This window comes from Micropterus salmoides, unplaced genomic scaffold, assembly GCF_014851395.1.
Source record: "Micropterus salmoides isolate LMB-PRFRI ecotype aquatic unplaced genomic scaffold, ASM1485139v1 Ms_hic_scaffold_10, whole genome shotgun sequence".
NCBI lineage: Eukaryota > Metazoa > Chordata > Actinopteri > Centrarchiformes > Centrarchidae > Micropterus > Micropterus salmoides.
The window spans coordinates 13,393,862-13,412,554 of NW_024040041.1; the positions used below are offsets into that span (position 1 = coordinate 13,393,862).

The window sequence follows — 18,693 nt, forward strand, 5'->3', positions numbered from 1 at the left end:
AAGCCATAACCCTAACAACAGTCCACCATATTTACCTGAACACAGAGCAGAGCAAAGGCTAAAGACTGCCACAGATCGGGTCTCTTCCCAAGCGTGCCATCACATGCCTGCAAACTGTCGCAGACTGCAGTCAAACTTTTGACTTCGTCTGCATTGAGCAACTCCTCCAGCCTCTCCTTCCTGTTTTTTTTTTTTTTTTTGACGTTGACGTGGAATATAACAAATGTAAACCCTTAAGAAAGTTCTCTAAAGTTTTTTTCAAAATAAGCTTCATGTAACCTTCAGGGAACGCTCCCTCAGTACCCACCTGTTTGCTGGGTGGGCACCGAGAAATAGAGTCAACATGAAGTTACACCTTGTTCACGATCACTCTAGGACTTCTGCCAGGATTCTTTTGATCGCTGTTCATTGCCTTGGTCTAACATTACCACCGTTACCCTGACCCGTCTTCATGGCAAAGTAACATCCATTCCAGGTGTGTACATTCAAAAGAGAGATAACTGAAGTCTGGCTCAGGCCCTATTGACAGAACATTTTTCTGAAAGTACACATACATCCACAATAATAATTTATTCAACAACCATCTGTTAAGATGCTAAACATTAAACAAGCCAGCAGTGTTAAAGTTTTCTGAAACGTCTCCATAACAGAAACTTAATATTCTCACATATCATTTAACAGTTTGTTCGGATGGCCATGAAGGAAAGGAATGCTCAAATAAAATTGGTTTGCCCAACTTAACTATACCATTTCTTTTTTGAGGAAAATCCACATTAAATCTTAATTTCTTATATTTTCTTTTTATAAATATTTTTTAATTTGAATTTTCAAGTACCTTTTTTCCACCTCTGAGTCTTATTTTTGGCTTTGTTATCATAATCTCAAATGACACAGCATTAAGCTTCTTGAAAGGCATTGCAGGTGGTGTTGCAGATCAACACAGGCTGTTGATAGAAATTCCTGTCTTAAGGAAGGGGAGGCTCTCTAAGATGCAAAAAAAAAAGAATGGGAGGGACGAGCTATGTGTGTGTATCAGAGAATCAGAGGAGCAACATCAATTAACTGCGCAAGAGGAGCCAGTCAAGTTTTTCTTGTTTCTGCATATCTCAAGAAGGTGGGACGTCCTCGTCTAAACTGCTAAGCTCAGTGCTCATTCAACTCAGCACAGGGACTGGTTTCTGTTTCTTGGATTTAAACACTGAAACTACACAGAAAGGTACAATGATGTATCTAGATTTACTTTGGGCAATCTGTGTGTGTGTGCTTATGAAGGACAGCTGCTTTGTGTCAGTAATATGTTGCTCATTTGTAATTGCATGAAGGGTTTTGTCTGGAAATAGCTTGAAATAGTTTGTGCAGAATTCACTGCTTTGTCAATATGTTGGAAAAGGAGGAATAAGAGACGAAAGTCAGGAAGATTAAGGAAAGAGATGTCAAACTAAAAAGCTATTTTATGTTTGCGTAACATAAACTTGAACAGATTTTTATGTTCAGCTGGTATGATTTTTAAGTTATGGTGGTTGAGTCAACTGGTGACGGTGGTTTTTCCTGTCACAGACATGCATGTAAACAGAATACTCAGCATTCTTACAATCAGCTAGTGGAATGTGGAAATATCAAGTTCTCAATTGTCTTTCTTTTTTTTGGACAAAATTCAGATTAAGTGAAGTTGACCTTCTTTTGATCAGTTGGGTTAAATGTTCCAAATGTTTCACATTATATATCTAGACTGGTCAGTTAGAAACATGATGTAGTACATATTAAAGTACCTGATCATTATCCCCTATTGCATATTTTGTAAAGCCTTGATTTGACTCTGCATCCATACACAACAGATGTCTGGACCACCTCCTCCGGTGGTCCCAAGAAAGCCTTCAGGTGTCCGAGTCATGATACCTCCAGGAGACCAGCCTCCTCCTGGTGGCCTATCCATCTATATGGATTCTGGCAAAGGTATATTCATCTGCTTAATGTATATGTCTATGTGTGAGCATGAGCTCTTGCCACAAATAAGTATTTTGTAAATGACCTAATACAGCAATCTTGTTTTTTTTGTATATATGCCAAAGTTTGTTTTACTTTAATGGCTTTGTCCTTCCTTTTCTCAGAGAAGGGTGCAAGTAGGAGGTCAAATCAAACATCTCTAGTGAATGCAGAGAGAGAAGTGGTATGTATAATAATTTAGATATGATATCCTTTCAAATGTGTATCTGTGTGAGCAAATGAATAAAGCTTACAAAAGTCAGAGAAGATGGCAACATGTGCAAAGAAGCTTACAGAAAGTATGTGGTCCTGTCAAGTTTATGTCAGTAAACCATACTGTTGATCTGCACAATCAAGACAGAAACCATTGCTTATACTAGACATGAGATGTGAGACAGCAGTAATGCTGGGGTGACATGAAGAGTTTGTGTAATGTCGGTCAAAAGTAAATTAATATTTAGATTCTTCTGTAAAAAAACAACAACATAGCTTTAGCATACTGAGTGTGTACTAAGTGTTACTAAGTTGTTGTACTAAGTGCGGGAAGTGTAGAGCTAACATACCACTGAATTTGTTTACAAATTTACAGAGTGCTGTTTGAATTTTGAATAATTAGAGCACATCAGATTTTGTTCATATAAAATATGTCACACATATGATGCTCAGACTATAAAAAGAAATGCACAGGATGGCCATATTAAAACAAGAGTTAGAAAATAAATTGTGGCTATAAAAACAGGTAGTAGGGATTATTTTATGTAATGTTTGAAAGTTCAGCTAGAACCTTTTAAAGAGAGTTATCACAGATGTGAAAGAGGGGATTTGATCCAGTCCTGAGTATATTGAAGGGGCGACTTCTTGATGTCTCAATTTGAGCCACCAATGTGACCAGCAGTTACAATCTGCTGCAATCTAGGACTACAGCCCTGCAGTAAATACTGCCCAGTGAAAGTTATTATGTTTTCATCAGGAGATACTGAACCACTGCTTTGATGACACGGAGCGATTCATGGCACGCTTGCAGCAGACTGCTGAGGCCCAGAGTGTTCTCAACCAAAGGAGGAAGAATAGAAGCAGAAAGAGCAAGAAGAAGGAGGGCCAAGAAGGTGAGAGTTCTTCTTCCATCCCATCAGCTAACTAGTGTAGTCATTGCTGAACTAGGATGGTAAAGATAAAAGAAATACCCTGCTCAAAGAAACTGTTGGCGTGGAAACAACCCAGCCTGACAGAGTCTTTAGAAACAGGCTTAAATAACAACATGTACAGTAGTCAGATAGTAGGTTTGACATTTGAAGAGCTGTAGATCAGCTGGTTGCAGAAAAGGACAGATTATAAAGCTGGATGGCTGCAGATGGATTGGCAGGAGATCTATGAATGCTGACTTCTGGTTGTCTGCGGAAGAAGAGTAGAGGCAAGAAACTGGAGACAAAGACAAAATACTGGCACTCTGGTTTAGATGCTGGAAGCAGGTCAACAGGCTGGTTGCCAAAAGATCCTTTGGGTAATTCTGAAAATTCTTTCCCACAGTAGGCATGGCCAAGGAACATGCCACAGAAGTAACTGTATCTTGGGAGTCAATTGTGGCATAGAAGTAATTGTGTATATATATATATATATATATATAAACTAAAATTAATTTCATTCACCTGTTTGTTCTTTTGGGTTGACAATGCACCTGGCATTATTCTTACCACACTTTCTCAATTCTTGATGAATGAGATTTCTGAACACATGACCATGAGGTTTGACTGTTTTGACTGTAACAATAAGATTAGAAGAAAAAACAGTGGACAGTGTTGTGGACAAAAGCTGTTCCTCATCACTGGACACTATAAATTGCCAGTAGGTGTGAATGGGTGTTTGTGTCAATATGTCTTCGCTCTGTGTTGTCCTGGCAACATGACGAGGGTGTTTCACATGTTTGTGGGCAGTGTGGGTTAGGTGTGACCTTAGATAAGACTGAAGGAAATGGACGTATGAAAGCATTAATAATGAAGTAGAAGCCAAGATTGTTGTTAGTCACTACCACTGGCACTGTTTTTGTAGGAGTACTTGCTAGAACATGCTAGAACAAGCACTCCACACCTTTACTTGACTTTATTTGTATTGTACTTTATTATTATAGTGTTTATGATACTCTTTTCATTTATTTAAATTTTGTATTATTCTTTCATTTTCCTAAACATTAAAAATGTGCCATTTAACTTGCTTGTGGCAACTTGTATTTTGTTCTAGATTAAATTTAATTAAAAAACACTGAACAAATGATACTGATAAAAACTTATTTCAAGTTTGGCAAATCAATGCCTGTATTAAAGCAACAGAGATCGTGGTGTGGCTATGTGTCATGTTTCACACTGCATGTATATTGTTAAGTTGTTTTGGTTGTAGCAGTGCTCTTCTGTGTGCAGATGATTTGTTGACCATGAAAGCTTGCCCTCCATCAGAGGAAGAATTTGTGGACATCTTTCAGAAAATAAAGTACTCCCTCTGTCTGCTGGTGAGATTAGACTAGTCATATTTGAGCAACGAGTCAATTTTAGAAGTACATATTTTTAAACACTGTAAATGAAAATGACCCTATTTGTTGGTTTATTTAGGACCGTCTCAAGTCATTCATCACACAGCCTGATGCACCAGAGCTACTGCATCACGTCTTTGTGCCTCTTAGACTGGTGAGTCTTTCTAAATTTTCATTTAGTAGTTTCTCTTTCTCTCTCTCTGACTGTGGCGACGCTCTCTTTCACAGATGATAAAAACCACTGGAGGCCCAGCATTAGCTGCGTCGGTGACCAGTCCTGCCATGACCAGTGGTGCTGTTTCACTTCTACAGGAGCATCTGACTGAAGAAGAAAGGGAGCAGTGGACTTCAATAGGACCAAACTGGACTTCACCCTGGTCTGTGTGTTTAAGTATGTGTGCGTAGATCTTGGTTTGAGAGTGTATCATGTTGTACTAACAAGATCCTATCGCCCTCTTTCCCAGTTCACACCTTAGTGTGTCTGTTCCTTCATATTCACCTGTCTTCTTGGATGGGTGGAAGCCTCCGGCCTATGACTCAACTGGCCAGCTTTTTGAGGATCCTATTGAGTCACAGCACAAACAAGATGCTCTCAGGGAAAGTAGGGCGGCACAAACACTACAGCACCAAGCCCGACAGTCAGCAGAGGGCCACGGTGAAGTCCCTAATGAAGTGTAAGCCTGTAGACATTACAGAACAAGGCATACTTATGTTTTATTGCAGAAGTGACAATAACCTAATGGGTGCAATTACCAGTATGTTGCCTAATAAAATCAGTCTGGAGGTTATTTAATCTGAGAGTAACTCAGTTATTCTCTCATCAGAGATTAATATTATCGATATCTGACACTTCTTTGTTAAATTAGCAAAAAAAAGTACATGTTGCATATGTTTTAAATTACATTTCTATTTTAGAGAAGGAACGTGGCTCCCACCAGAGAATGAGAGACTTTACTGCTGCAGTTATGACTTTGTGGCGAGAAACAGCAGTGAACTCTCTGTGCTACAAGGAGAAACATTAGAGGTACACTCTATGAGGTTAGAACAGTCTCAAGTATTCACAAACAAATGTCAAGATACGTAACTCATAAAACACATTGCACAAATAAATGTAGAGCGAATTTGTAAATCAGGATCTATGTCTGTGCCAGAGTGACTGGCACAAGTCACAAGACATTTTATGCATCACACATTTTAGAATTTTGTGTGAAACAGCATGACAGAAGGGTCTCAAAAGACCAACAAGCATAGGTGGAGATTCGTAAATATATTTCCATTGAAAAATGTTGGTGTACAAATGATGATAAATTAGAGGCAAAGATGTGCATCCAGATTTACAGATAACAATCACTCTACATTGTGTTTAATCACGACATTTGTTTGTGAGTACTAATGAGACTGTTCTAACCCCATAATTAGAATTAGAGGTGGTCTTATACAACTAAATTTATTTTTGGAATATATCACTATATATAACTCTGGATCTGTGTGTCATCTTACATTAGGTAATTGAGTCATCTAAGCGATGGTGGAAGTGTCGGAATCGCTTTGACCAGATAGGATTTCTTCCCTTTAACATCCTGGAGCCTCTGTCTGCTCTGAATAACAGTGAAATAGACAACCCAGTGGTACGCAGAGAGCCAAAGGTACAAGTAGAGACTCACCACACTCATACAAAGTTTTGCTGTTGTTTGTGTCAGTCAAAGTCGTCACATTTGGATGCATGCAAGTTTGGAGTGAGAATGTTTGTGCACATATGCCATCTTGCAGTTTTTATTAATTCCTGCTTTTCCACAACAGAAGGTGCCCATTCCCCCACAGAAGTACCTATCATACGCTCCATCAAGCCCAGTTGGGAAAGGACCTGCTGCTATAAGCCCAATGCGACCACAGAGCATGGTTTTACCATCTACAACCATGCAGGCAGAAGACAGCGAGCGAGGTAACACACTGATACATGTTGAATAATCGGCCATGGTAAATATTGTGTACAGACATATGAGGAGCTTTGGAGTTCTCAAACATATTTGATCCCTGGAGCTTGTTGTGTTGAACTTGGAATCTGCAACCCATAAACTCAACTAGAGACATGGCAAATTGGCAAAAGTTGTGCAAAACATGAAGGTCATGGTTTAGGGAAATTGCTGAATCAACACATACATACTGAATTTTGTTCAGTTATTCTTTTCATACCAACATACTACAGTCCTACTGAGCAATTTGACGCTGAAAAAATGTTTAATGTTTAATAGATGTATATTCTTCTACTATTTGTCTGGAGACATTTAGTTTAGATTAAGTTATTCAGGGTTGAAAAGTAAAAGTTTAGTAGACGTCTAGAGTCTTAGCTTAGACATCTTTTCAGTGACTACATGGACATTTATCAGACAATTAATAAATGTCTATTATATGAATTTGGACTTTCACCAGGTTTTACTTTAGTCGTTTAAGCTATGTCTTGTAGACGTTGAATAAATAACAGAGATGGACTGTTATAGTCCTCTGTTTGCAAATGTATATAAATTTGGTGTTTGATATTATCATAGTGATGATCACATTGCAGTATACTAGATGGTAGAAGAGTGGTTCATTTGGTAGCCGGGCACCAACCACCAGTTCAGTCTGGGGCCTGCTTGAAATGGTCAGACATATAGAGTTTCAAAAATCTCTCTTGGATGTCATCAAAAATTTGTCACACCATCTGTAATGTAAAAAAATACTAGTAAAAAGAAAGAATTTCAATGCTTGAGTTCATGTCTGGACTGGTACAAAACATTGGCCCTGGCATTTGGCCCAGACCAGCCCACTACAAATGGCCAGACACTACCCATCCTTGCACATGCCTTTAATGCATCTGGTGTTAGCTGTTATGTCAAAAAGGGCTTCTTGGCCCAACAGGTATGATAGGTGAGGTATGCAGGAACAACAATTATTAAACAGTAACTAAATTTGAATCCACACCCTACTTCTTCTGCACATTCAAATTCTATTACCAAAGCCACAGCTCACCAGTCCATCACAGGACTGGCGACCTGTCCAGGGTGCAAGGCCACACATAGACAGACAACCACTCACACCTAGGGACAATTTTGGAGACACCAATTAACCTAGCCTGCATGTCTTTGGATGGTGGGAGGAAGCTGGAGCACAGGGGAGAACATGCAAACTCCACACAGAAAGCCTGGGGCAACTGGGGTTTGAACCCAACACCTTCTTGCTGTGAGGCGACAGTGCTAACCACTGCACCACCACCATGCATTTTGCAAAATATGAACTAAAACTGGTCTATAGGCCTATGTAGCCCATAGAAAATATCTGGTCTATATCAGAGCTAAAGCATAGAGGCAATGCTGAAATGATGTTTATTGCTCACTGAGTGTTCCCAAATGTGTTAACAGCATGTTAAGAGTAGAGGTTTTAAAATATTTCAGCAACTAACAACAGTAGAAGTTAGCACTGTTGCTCATTTGTCACTTAAGTGCTACTGAGGTCCTGTCTCCACTAGACAGACAGCTTTTTAAAGATGCTGCTGGCCTTTTGTGCAATCATTTCTAAGAGGACGTACCATGCATCAACTGCCAGCTTCCCTATACCCCATGTAGCTCCATGGTGCACCATGGCACATGGACGCTGTCTTTGACACAATGGTCTTTTGGGTAAAAAGTAAATTGCATTAGCTCGTAGTGTACAAGGGTCTGAATTATCAAATGTGCTGACCATTCATAACAAATATAAGAAAACCAGACTAGTGTCAGCTATGAAATTTACTATATGCTATATTATACTATGTATAGTTTATACTTAAAACTATGTAACTAAAAACAAATAGAGCCAAAATATCAGTATGTAGCTTTCTCAATTATAAACTTAAAGCTCTTGCAGGATGCACAGTTCATCAAATGTATTCAAAATGTCAACTGAGACAAGGGAAATATAAAGGAAATGTAACATTTGTAGAAAAAAGATTATACAAGAAGTAAGGGCACTTGAAGGAAGGTGCAGTCAGATGTTTAAACATATCAGTCCTACAAAACACTGCCTTAATGTTGCTATAAAATATCTGGCCATAGACAGACCTCTGACTATGTGGTGTACTTAGAAATAATTATTCTGTTGCATGAACATTCATCCCATTAAATGCAAAGCAACCCTGGAGGTTGAGCACATGACTTACACTTCTGCATGTGTATGCAAATTAAGTTGTCTGATTATTGTACTTGCAGTGTTGATAATGAATGATGAGCTCCTTCAGCGGCTGGCAGGGAAAAGAAGCTCAGTTCGCCAGCTGGTGGTCCCCCGCACAGCCGATACTTCTCTACCCCTGAACTACCACTCACCGCCTGCCGAGGTGGAGGCCTGGCTAACCACCAAGGGCTTCAGTCAGCAGTGAGTGTGCACTGCTGGAGGAAACTCCAGCTCAGGCTGATTCAGACCAGTTTGTAGAACCGATTAGTTCATTTATAGCCAGGTTCCACTAGGAATACTGAGTGTTATTAAGAAATATCTCACGTCCAATGCAGGTTATGTCTAAATGCATCAATCTGTGCTTTTGTAATTATCCACATCATGCTTGTTGTTGTTGTTGTTTACTTTATTTATACCCGTAGGTAAATTTGTTTTACAGTGCAATGACATTCTATGGCATCCAGTACAAAAAACAACACACAACACAGAACATCACACTACACATAAGGACAGATAAAATAAATAAATAAAATAAAAAATTCATTATGAAAAATTCATGAGACCCCTAGTATATATCTGAGAAAACACCTCTACAATTTGTTAAGCATATCAATCGCATTTATTACGAAGCTGCTTTTATGTCTTTTCGTTCTACACCTAGGGACTTTATACCTCCTCGCAGACGGTAATAACTGAAACTCATTTCGCAGAGGGTGAGAGTCATCATTTAAAATTGAAAGGGCCATCCTTTGTAATTGTTTGGCATATAGTGATGCCACTCCTGGTTTTGACTCGCCTATCAAACGGCCAGACCATTTTATTATCTGATCTAGATGATTTTTTGCCTTTAAGGATATATGACCGTACCATACTAAGATGGAAAAAGACAAAACAGATTCTATAAAAGCATGATAGAACAACTTCATTATTGTTTTATCAAGATTGAATACAGATAATCTCCTTAAGCAGTACAAACGCTGGTGCCCCTTTTTTTTCAGAGCCTCACAATTCTCTTCAAAATTTAGTTTCTCATCAATTATGGTCCCAAGATATTTGTATGATTGTACATACTCTATTTTTTGGCCTTTAATTAAGGTAGGATCACTTGGATGAGTACTTTTCCTAAAATCAATAAGCATATCTTTGGTCTTCAATATATTTAACTGTAAGTAAGATTCATCACACCACTTGACAAAATGCTCAATAATTGGACCATGTGAGGTCTCATTCTCTTTAAGTAAACTCAAAATTACTGAGTCATCCGCATATTTTATAATAAATCTATTCTCATACATGCTTTGACACATGTTAGTATATAAAATAAATAAAAGCGGGGACAGCACACATCCCTGAGGAGACCCTGTAGAGGAACTCATCTGTGTAGATAAGACACCATTCACTTTTACTCTTTGTGTTCTATTAGTTAAGAAATTCAAAATCCAACCAATCAAATTATTACTTAGCACAAACTGATCTAAAAGCCTCTCAATTAAAATGTGTGGTTGAATTGTATTGAACGCCGAAGAAAAGTCAACAAATAAAAGTCTAGCATGTGTCCTCTGTCCATCCAAGTGTCCTAATAGCAGATTTAACATTGTGAGTGTAGCATCCTGTACTCCTCTATGAGGTCTATATGCAAACTGCATAGGATCCAATCGATGTTCTGTCCACCTCAAAATCTCAGACCGTACTAATTTCTCAAGGATTTTCATTAAAATGGAAGTCAAAGCGACCGGCCTAAAATCATTTATCATCTTAGGGTCTCTACATTTAGGGACAGGAATGACCACCGCATCCTTCCACAGGATCGGTACATGTTGTGTCTCCAGAGACTTATTATAAATTTCATGAAATACAGGGCTCAATTCTTTTGCACATGACTTTAATAGTCTGCCACAAATGCTATCAGGACCTGGGCTTTTATTTGCCTTAACTTGTCTGAAAGCTTTTTCCACATCCTGAAGGTCGATGTTAAAATGCTGATCATCCATTAACTTAACACTCAATTCCTGGATTTCTTTATTAAAATTCAAATTGTCAAAACGACAATAAAAATCGTTTAGTGCATTTGCTAGTTCAAGATCAGAACTAAAACCATTTAAAATAATCTGATTACTGCAATCTGAGTTATGAAGGCCTACAATGGTTTTCATATTTGCCCATGCTGAGCCAGGATTTTTGGATGCCATCTTATTTTCTAGTTTTTCCTTATAGCTTTGTTTAGCTTTAAGAATTTCAACCTTTAAATCCTTAGTAGCCACATGTAAGTCCATAGTTGTTCCGTGTTTAAATGCTGTCATAGTTTTAATTTATTGAATAACTTTTAATATTATTCTAAATAAAAATTATACAGGAGCATCAGTGACTCTGCTGTACGAGGAAATTAAAATAATGCCTAGGCTTCAGTGAGTTGTACAGTGGTGCTTAATAGACACTTGGGTGCTGGGGTGAAAATTAAGAAAAAAATGAAATCAAAGTCATTTCCACAGTTTATTGCATACAGGGTTGGGGGGAAAAATGTAATCTGGTAAAACTACAAATTACTTGTTAAAAATGTAACAAATAATGGCTTCAATGCCAAATAGGCATTGATGCGTTTTCTGCTCAGTGCATTTTTAGAGAAACATGTACAAAGTCTTCCATTCCCATGAAATAAAAATCCATGTTTAAATGTTTTTATGGATATGCTTTGCACAGTGTCACCACTATGGCAGTATCTGGCCCATGACGAAAAAAAATGTTTTTGTAGGTATTCTTGATGATATTTAATAGTTTGTCTTAATACTTTGGAAAAGCATTTTAAAATGTTAATGACTCATTCTGCACTTGTATTAATTTAGGGTCTGATGAAAAGATTTCTCAATATGAAGCTGCTGAAGCATAGTGGTTCTGGGGCCGGGCCCCACTGATTACTGTACAAAAACACAACTTTTTTCACTGATTTTGATGAAACTGGATCATTTTCGATGGGGAAATATTAGAAACATAGGCGTCGCTAGACCCTTTTTACTGGGGCACGTGCCCCTGCATCCATGTGTCTATGGTTGTGTTACAATTTCAAAATAAAACTACTGGTTGATGTGAAAAGGCACGTTGTTACGCTATGAAACTTCGCAAAAAACGAGTCAGTGGTGAAAGCGAGTATTTACACATTTAATGAGAGGACTAAGAGGGACTATCCTTATGTGCACAAGAAGAGAAAATAACTCAACGAGAGTGAACAGCAGTCACACAAACTTCTGTTCTCTCCTCTGAAAGTCTGATGTGAGCAGCACGTGTAGTTGCAGTGAACCTCTCTCTGTCTGTCTTGCTAACCCAGCTGAGCAGCGCAACTAGGTCTGTTTTGGTCTTGTTTTCTTGTCAGACTGTCTGAACAATATTACAGTGAAATACAATTATTTATTACGTTTGATAAACGCAGACGTGCAACGATGTTTATAAACTACGTCGCACGTGAACATGCGCTCAGACCATGACTCATACGCATGTGCGCGTGCATGAAATGAAACTCGCGCTGAGCAGTGCTACAGTCTGCAGCTGGACCTATTGCATTCCAGCAGAAACATTAGTGGGACCAGTCCAGACAACACACGGATGTGATGGCACTCCTCATAGGCCCACATCATTTAAATGCTGTATCATAAGCCAGTACAAGCACAGTTGATCCAAATCCAGTACTAGCACAGACCCAGTCCAGGCGTCTTCAGCAGGTCAAGCAGACCCAGGTGAAACACAGGCAGCCTCAGCCAGAGGTCTACAGGCAGCATCAGATACAAGCAGCTCAGACCTGAGGATTGAGTTAGTCCATTCAAATCAGCAGCGGTATTTTCTAGAAGAGGTTTCCATTCAGGCTTATGACAGATACAGACTGTTTTAAAGGAGAGGTAGTAGTGAGAGCACTGCAGTGACTGTGCAGCAACCCCACCCGCATATAAAGCACATGCATCTTTCAAAGGTACACTCCTCGATTTTGCTTAGTGCACAATAGCGCCCTCAAATGTCCTCCCTGCCAATGTTTATGTATTGCAGCTGAACTGTGAACTGAACTTAGTTGGAGTAACAAAAACAGTGAGCTAAGAGGACATTTACATTTATTTAGCTGACACTTTTATCCAAAGCATGTCAGAGGTCGCACACCTCGGGATTAAGTGTCTTGCTCAGGGACACATTGGTGGATGGGTCACAGTGGAGGATTGAACCCGGGTCTCTCACCCCAAAGGCATAGTCTTATCCATTGCAGCATCAGCACCCACATTTAGGATACTTAGGGGCACTATTGAGTGCAACAAAAAAAATGCAGAAGTGAATCTTAAGAGAAGCTCAGAGATGCTTCATATGTGAAGTTTAAGCAAGTGGATTTTTCTATTTGACAAAGATACTTACATACAAGTTATGGACCTTTTGACAGTGAAAACTGTTAAAGTGAACACTGACTATGTTGCTTCTTCCTCCCCTTTTAGGACCATTCAGAGTCTGGGCATTTTAAATGGAGCACAGCTGTTTTCCCTGAATAAGGATGAACTCCGCTCAGTGTCACCAGAAGAAGGTGCAAGAGTTTACAGCCAAATTATGGTGCAGAAGTCCCTTCTGGAGGTTTGTTCACTGCTTTTCCTTGTCCTGTCTGTGTTTGCGTGGTTACAACTGGGTCCATGTGTCCTGAGCTAGTTGTTTGCTTAGCCTTGGCTTTTGCACAGACTTACATCATTTTACCTCAGTGTTACTGACCTACATTGACTAAAGAGTATTTAACCTTTCAATGTACAAAACCTGAAATGCATATTAGCAAATATACAGGATAGTTGCAGTGGGCAGATTTTACAATTGTTAATTACTAAAGAGCCATCATGTTCTTGGTCTGTTATTTCATAATGTGTGCCTTCTGGGGTATTTTAAAATGAGACCAAACATAAGTGACATTTAAGTGCGTATGTCATTTACAAGTTGGGGAGCTACTTTTGAAATTTGCCAGAAAACTGAAAGTGTCCTTGATATTTCTCTGTTAAATCACATTTCATCTTGTGTCCCCTCCTCAGGATGTGCACAAAGCCACAGAACTAGAGAAGGTGATGGAGAAGCAAAAGCTGAAGATTGATCTCAAACCAGAGAGTGTTGCAATGTGAAACAATTTTACAACATCCACTGATACAGCTGAGGCATCAAAGATCAGCAAAGATAAATGGATTTTGCACCTGTTTGCACAAAATGATGTGCAAACGGATTGAAAACTTTTAATCATACATAGTGTTATATCTCACGTGCCACAGATTTATCAACAAAAGCAAACTGCGTTGAAAGATAAAGCTCACTAACAAATATTCTTTACATGTTTTTAAGACAGAGGGGCTTTAAACTTCAACTTCTCACCATAGTTTACTAAAATTATTCTTAATGTTGGATAAAAAATTTCAATTTCTGTTATTCTTTGTTTAGTCAATATTTGAAGCATGAAAATACACAAATGCAATAAACCCAATCACATATTGATGATTAGTTTGAACAATAATGGACTGAAAATGCTTTTTAGAGCATAAAAAAAAAAATGCGTTCTGTTAAAAATGTTTGACTCTACAGAAAAAAAAATGTTTTATTCAGTCAGTGTTTTTATTGCTTGCACATCAACCTGTATTAAGACAATGTCACTTGTTGCAGCCAGATGTTTACTAAATACACATTAAAGTGATGACATCAATATACAATTTAAATCCAGACTGTTTTATGGAGACTAAAATATTTCTGATTCTGTGCGTTTCATTGTGACTTTAGCTAAGGAGCATATCATGACATAATATACAACACGAAGACACAACGGATTTACTGGAACGTGTATTTTTGTATTATGAGTTTATTGCAACCCTTCTTTACATATTCTGAGATAGAAAAGTTATATGATCAAAACATACAATTTTTAAAAAATTACGTGAAGAATTCTAGACAAGTAACAGAAGTTATTTTTTTCAGCGGTATTAAAAAACCGAGTGACACGCCAAATCTGTCCTGTGTTCTATAAAAGCAGGTTTAGGTAAATCATCATGATGCCGAGCTATGCAGCGCACACTTTAGTACGTATGTACATTGACAGCACCAGCACATTTTACAAATAACATACACTAGAGGTCAGATGTTTTAGTGGTAACAGTGATTATTTGATTTTGGCTTAACTACGAACAGCTACGCCCATTTCAGACAAGTAGTTTTAACCAGAGGTAGGCGGATTGCATAACAACTTCAGTTACACAAATGCACTTAATTACTCTAGTTAGTTAATTGTTTACTTGAACCATGTCTAAGTCAACTATTTTGATTTGTTGAACGCCTTACTCCCAAAAACACCACTACACATAATTTGTTAAATTTAAAAAAATTTATACAGCAGTTTACTTACTTCATAGCAAGGCTTTGTTAGATTATGTTCAAATGAGATCTTACTTTATTGCTTGGCAATACTTGAATTTGGTATTGATCTGACAAAGTAATTTGTAACTAAATAGCTATTTAGACTATCTAGACCACTAGCGATTTAGATTACTGTTAACTATGACTTTGGGATAAAAGCCAGAATCAAATAAAAAAATCACATCAAATTTGATCCATCAGTCAGAAGGACTTAGACGTGTTCGGATACTGTGGGATATATTGTGATGTTGACATGCAATATTTCAGCTGCGAAATCAGGTACTGAGCCATTGAATCTCTGCATCCGTCATTCATGTTTAATAAGTTTAAATATTATGGCTGTTCAGTGAGAGATGTAACAGCTATACATTTATGTGCATGGAGTTGGTAATAAATTGAAAACACAGTTAAATTTGTTTCAACAAAAACTGCGATTCTAAGTGCACCTACTGAGGTAAATTATTTGCTATGAACACGACTAATTTTTTCAATTACTGTGGTCACACTGTCACAAGAGACAGACCTTTGAGCAGCAGGAGAAGAGGTAGTATTACTGATTCTCTCCGCGTTTGTGTTCACACCTCACAGGTGCTGGTCTGGTCACAGCAGTCCCAGTTCAGGAGCTCCTTTCCTTGAAACCACAGCTGGATCTCTCTCTGTGCGCCCTCCAGTGAATCACTGGCATGAACCACATTCCTTTAAATGACCAACACACATCATTAGTTTTACCTCCAAGATGGAAAAAAGCACATGCAGTAGCTTCACAAGATGCAAAGGTGGCAGTCTCATATAATTGTTGTTTAATCCTGAAACTTGCACACATCAAGAGATCAAATGGCATCAGGTTACCTGCTGACATGAATGCTGAAATCTCCTCTAACTGTGCCTGCTTGGGCCTCAGCTGGATTAGTGTGGCCCACCATCTTACGTGAGGTCTGGACCACTTTGTGCCCTTCCCACACCTAAACAAAAATAAAACACCACATTATATACACACAAGCTAGACTTGCAGAGATTTGTATTGAGTCTACACCTGAAATACTGTGTGTCAGGTGTCCACCATTTTCTAAAACATACCTTTCATGTATGTCAACCTAATGCAAAGGTAGAAATATGTAAAAACAAAAAACAAACAAACGAAGAAACAATGTAAAAAATACATTAAATATCCCACAAGGAGGCAGGAAGAGGAACACTCACCATGACAACCACAGGCCCTGAGGTCATGTAATGCAGCAGGCTGGGATAGAAGGGCTTGGTCCTCAGCTCACAGTAATGCTGAGACAGCAGATCCTCTGACACCTTCAGAACAGAGACAGCTACAGTTAGAAAAAAAAAAAAAAATAACAATCAGAGACACCAAACACACTTACTTCAAACTTCTATACCTTCATCATTTTCATGCCAACCAGCTTGAAGCCCCGCTGCTCAAAGCGCTGAATGATTTGTCCAACAAGACGACGTTGAACTCCATCTGGCTTTATAGCTATAAGAGTCCGCTCGCTTTCACCTGGAAGACCTGCTGGGCCAGACAGAACACAACTTCTATAGCCTATATCAGACCCTCACACGCTGTCAAAATTAGTAACCCACAGGTAAAAAGAACAGATGTTGACCCAGACACATCCACACACAGGTTTTTATGTCAAACACAGATGATCTACTCTCAGAGAGCAAAACGAAAAAGCACATCAGATATTGTATGCGTTTAGATGGTTCATTGTCATTGCGCACAAAATAGCAGCTGCACTTAGGAGCTAATGTTTGTAGGCTATAATTGACTGCATGCGATCAATTAGGCTTCACGTGACCCAGCATGAGAGGAACTCATCTACTGGAACAGCTTTGTGCCATTAAACTACAGGAATAAGGAAACGGGCTGGATGGAAGTGTCTTTCTGAGAAAAAGGTTCGGGTGTTGAACACGTAGGCCTACTGCGCTTTGTCTACTAGGCTAAATGCGCACAGGTTAAGGCACACCGCAAGTCACTGTTGCTGTCACTCACGCCATCATGACGATCTCTTGTGCTTCTAACCTAGTTCTAGTTCATGACCCCGTGAGCTTGGCAAGCGGATTTGTTTTCCCCAAACCACCCCGTGAAGTTTGGAACAAATAAACGGTGCACCTCGGAGGTAAAGTGTCTTTGACTCTGTGTTTAAAACTAATACTATATTATTTAAGTCCTGGAAGAGTGCCATCTAGTCATTTCAATGGATAGCTTTTCGAAGAAAAAGTCGTAAGTTGGAATGTACAAGAGCAAAATCGACGGCCGCACTGACCAGCTGAAATTAATTCAGCCACTTACTTGACTTGCTCCTGTGCCCAGCAGCTCTGTGCCCGTGCTGCAGCGCAGCGGGAAACCCAGATAGCAGACTCTTAGTGGTTTCTTGATTCCCTGAATAAAACTGTTGGAGAACTCTCTTCAAAATGCAGTGCTGCAACATGATCATGTTTTGGCGTGTGTTTTGCCAGCCTTCAGGGAGAGAAGTCATCCCTCCTCAATCAAAACTCACGAGTCATCCCCCTGTCTGTTCCCCCCTCGAGTGTCACTCAAACATATTTAACTCCAGTGATGCCAGACGTGTCAGCTGTTTCTTCTGCAAGAGCATTTATTCCAGCATTGACCGACAATTCATTAATTGTATTCATGTGTCTGCCTGTCTGATTCCATGCCATATAACTGTCCATTTCTTTCAAGATCCAGTGTGTAAAGCAGCCACAGATGACAATTTTTGAAAAGGCTTTAACGTACTCAATAATAGAGATCGAGGTGTAAAACTGGTGAAATTAACCTTAAAATTAAACCACATTAATGAAATCTTAGTGATTTAAAGATAATTTAGGTTCAATTTCATGCAAGTATGTTAGAGTTCAGTCAGCACTAAATGGAAGTCAATTTTTTTACGACTATATATCAACATTTTTACATTAACGACACAACTAGTAAGTATTTATCATCAATATGAGACAAGCTTTAATCAAACTGAGAGGGTCCAGCAATAAAATCCATTTGTTCTATTCACCTTGTAGTTTGCGCTGAGTCATATGAACCTCCAGACAGCCAGACAATCGCAGTAAAGTTAACAGCATAACTGAATAAGCGTTTGCCTTTAGTCTACACACAACCGCCGTCTATGGTGATTATTTAAACATCATAATTAATTAATTCCAGGACAGCTCGACACCAACATGAAAGCTGCAATCCTCGCAGAAAGTTCAGCCTGCAGAAAAAGGACGATGTAGCATTTTGTGACGGGTTTGTCAGTTAATTCTTCCAGATGCTTCCTATCTTCAGGACGCAATGCAAACACATTCTTCATGTGATGTGTGTCACATGCCTCACGTAAAACCTCTGTCTGTTGACGCTTTAAGGGCTTTGGCAATTCTCACAGCTAAAATCTGCTCTGCCTTAGGTCTTTTGTCTGTCAAGAACCAAACCATCCCATTCAATTAGTTGTGAACGTGTTCTAAAAGATGCCAAAAAATAAATAAAAAATCAGCACTTGAAGATTATTTTAAGTTAAAAGGAATTTTAAAAAGATGCCACTGACATGTTTAAAGCAAAAACAATGTAAACATACAGAAAAATCTTAATCCAACCATTATTCTCA

The 18,693-nt window shown here is 38.8% G+C and overlaps 2 protein-coding genes across 8 annotated transcripts; one reads left to right on the plus strand and one right to left on the minus strand.

Moving 5' to 3' along the window:
* The first annotated feature begins 59 nt into the window (after nucleotides 1-59).
* eps8l1a (eps8 like 1a) lies at nucleotides 60-14,391 on the plus strand. Of its 2 annotated transcripts, none has more exons than XM_038697605.1 (14): nucleotides 60-475; nucleotides 1,836-1,953; nucleotides 2,109-2,167; nucleotides 2,954-3,089; nucleotides 4,395-4,483; nucleotides 4,584-4,658; nucleotides 4,733-4,881; nucleotides 4,969-5,178; nucleotides 5,420-5,528; nucleotides 6,010-6,150; nucleotides 6,305-6,446; nucleotides 8,728-8,890; nucleotides 13,150-13,282; nucleotides 13,723-14,391. In XM_038697605.1, exons 2-14 carry the CDS (start codon nucleotides 1,836-1,838, stop codon nucleotides 13,807-13,809), a joined length of 1,611 nt encoding a protein of 536 aa, XP_038553533.1. In that variant the 5' UTR covers nucleotides 60-475; the 3' UTR covers nucleotides 13,810-14,391. The 2 variants fall into 2 exon arrangements, with proteins under 2 accessions (XP_038553533.1, XP_038553527.1); XM_038697599.1 differs by lacking the exon at nucleotides 60-475 and adding an exon at nucleotides 1,039-1,216.
* Nucleotides 14,392-15,377: 986 nt separating this feature from the next.
* Nucleotides 15,378-18,333, minus strand: nme4 (NME/NM23 nucleoside diphosphate kinase 4). 6 transcript variants are annotated; one of them, XM_038697711.1, is made up of 5 exons: nucleotides 18,106-18,333; nucleotides 16,471-16,601; nucleotides 16,283-16,384; nucleotides 15,932-16,044; nucleotides 15,378-15,778 (listed from the first exon to the last, which is right to left on the minus strand). In XM_038697711.1, the coding sequence occupies exons 1-5, from the start codon at nucleotides 18,170-18,172 to the stop codon at nucleotides 15,658-15,660; spliced, it is 534 nt and encodes a 177-aa protein (XP_038553639.1). In that variant the 5' UTR covers nucleotides 18,173-18,333; the 3' UTR covers nucleotides 15,378-15,657. The 6 variants fall into 6 exon arrangements, with proteins under 6 accessions (XP_038553639.1, XP_038553633.1, XP_038553610.1 ...); XM_038697705.1 differs by having other exon boundaries at nucleotides 16,471-16,604; nucleotides 18,106-18,142; XM_038697682.1 differs by lacking the exon at nucleotides 18,106-18,333 and adding an exon at nucleotides 17,388-17,601 and having other exon boundaries at nucleotides 16,471-16,604.
* Nucleotides 18,334-18,693: the final 360 nt, after the last annotated feature.

Coding starts and splice junctions, on each gene's coding strand:
- eps8l1a (XM_038697605.1), top strand. CDS start 1,836: ATGTCTGGACCACCTCCTCCGGTGGTCCCAAGAAAGCCTTCAGGTGTC. Junction 5,529..6,009: donor TACAAGGAGAAACATTAGAG/GTACACTCTATG, acceptor ATCTTACATTAG/GTAATTGAGTCATCTAAGCG. Junction 8,891..13,149: donor ACCAAGGGCTTCAGTCAGCA/GTGAGTGTGCAC, acceptor CTCCCCTTTTAG/GACCATTCAGAGTCTGGGCA.
- nme4 (XM_038697682.1), bottom strand. CDS start 17,574: ATGACTTCTCTCCCTGAAGGCTGGCAAAACACACGCCAAAACATGATC. Junction 16,605..17,387: donor TGGGCACAGGAGCAAGTCAA/GTAAGTGGCTGA, acceptor TGTCTGGCCCAG/CAGGTCTTCCAGGTGAAAGC. Junction 16,045..16,282: donor CAGGGCCTGTGGTTGTCATG/GTGAGTGTTCCT, acceptor ATTTTTGTTTAG/GTGTGGGAAGGGCACAAAGT.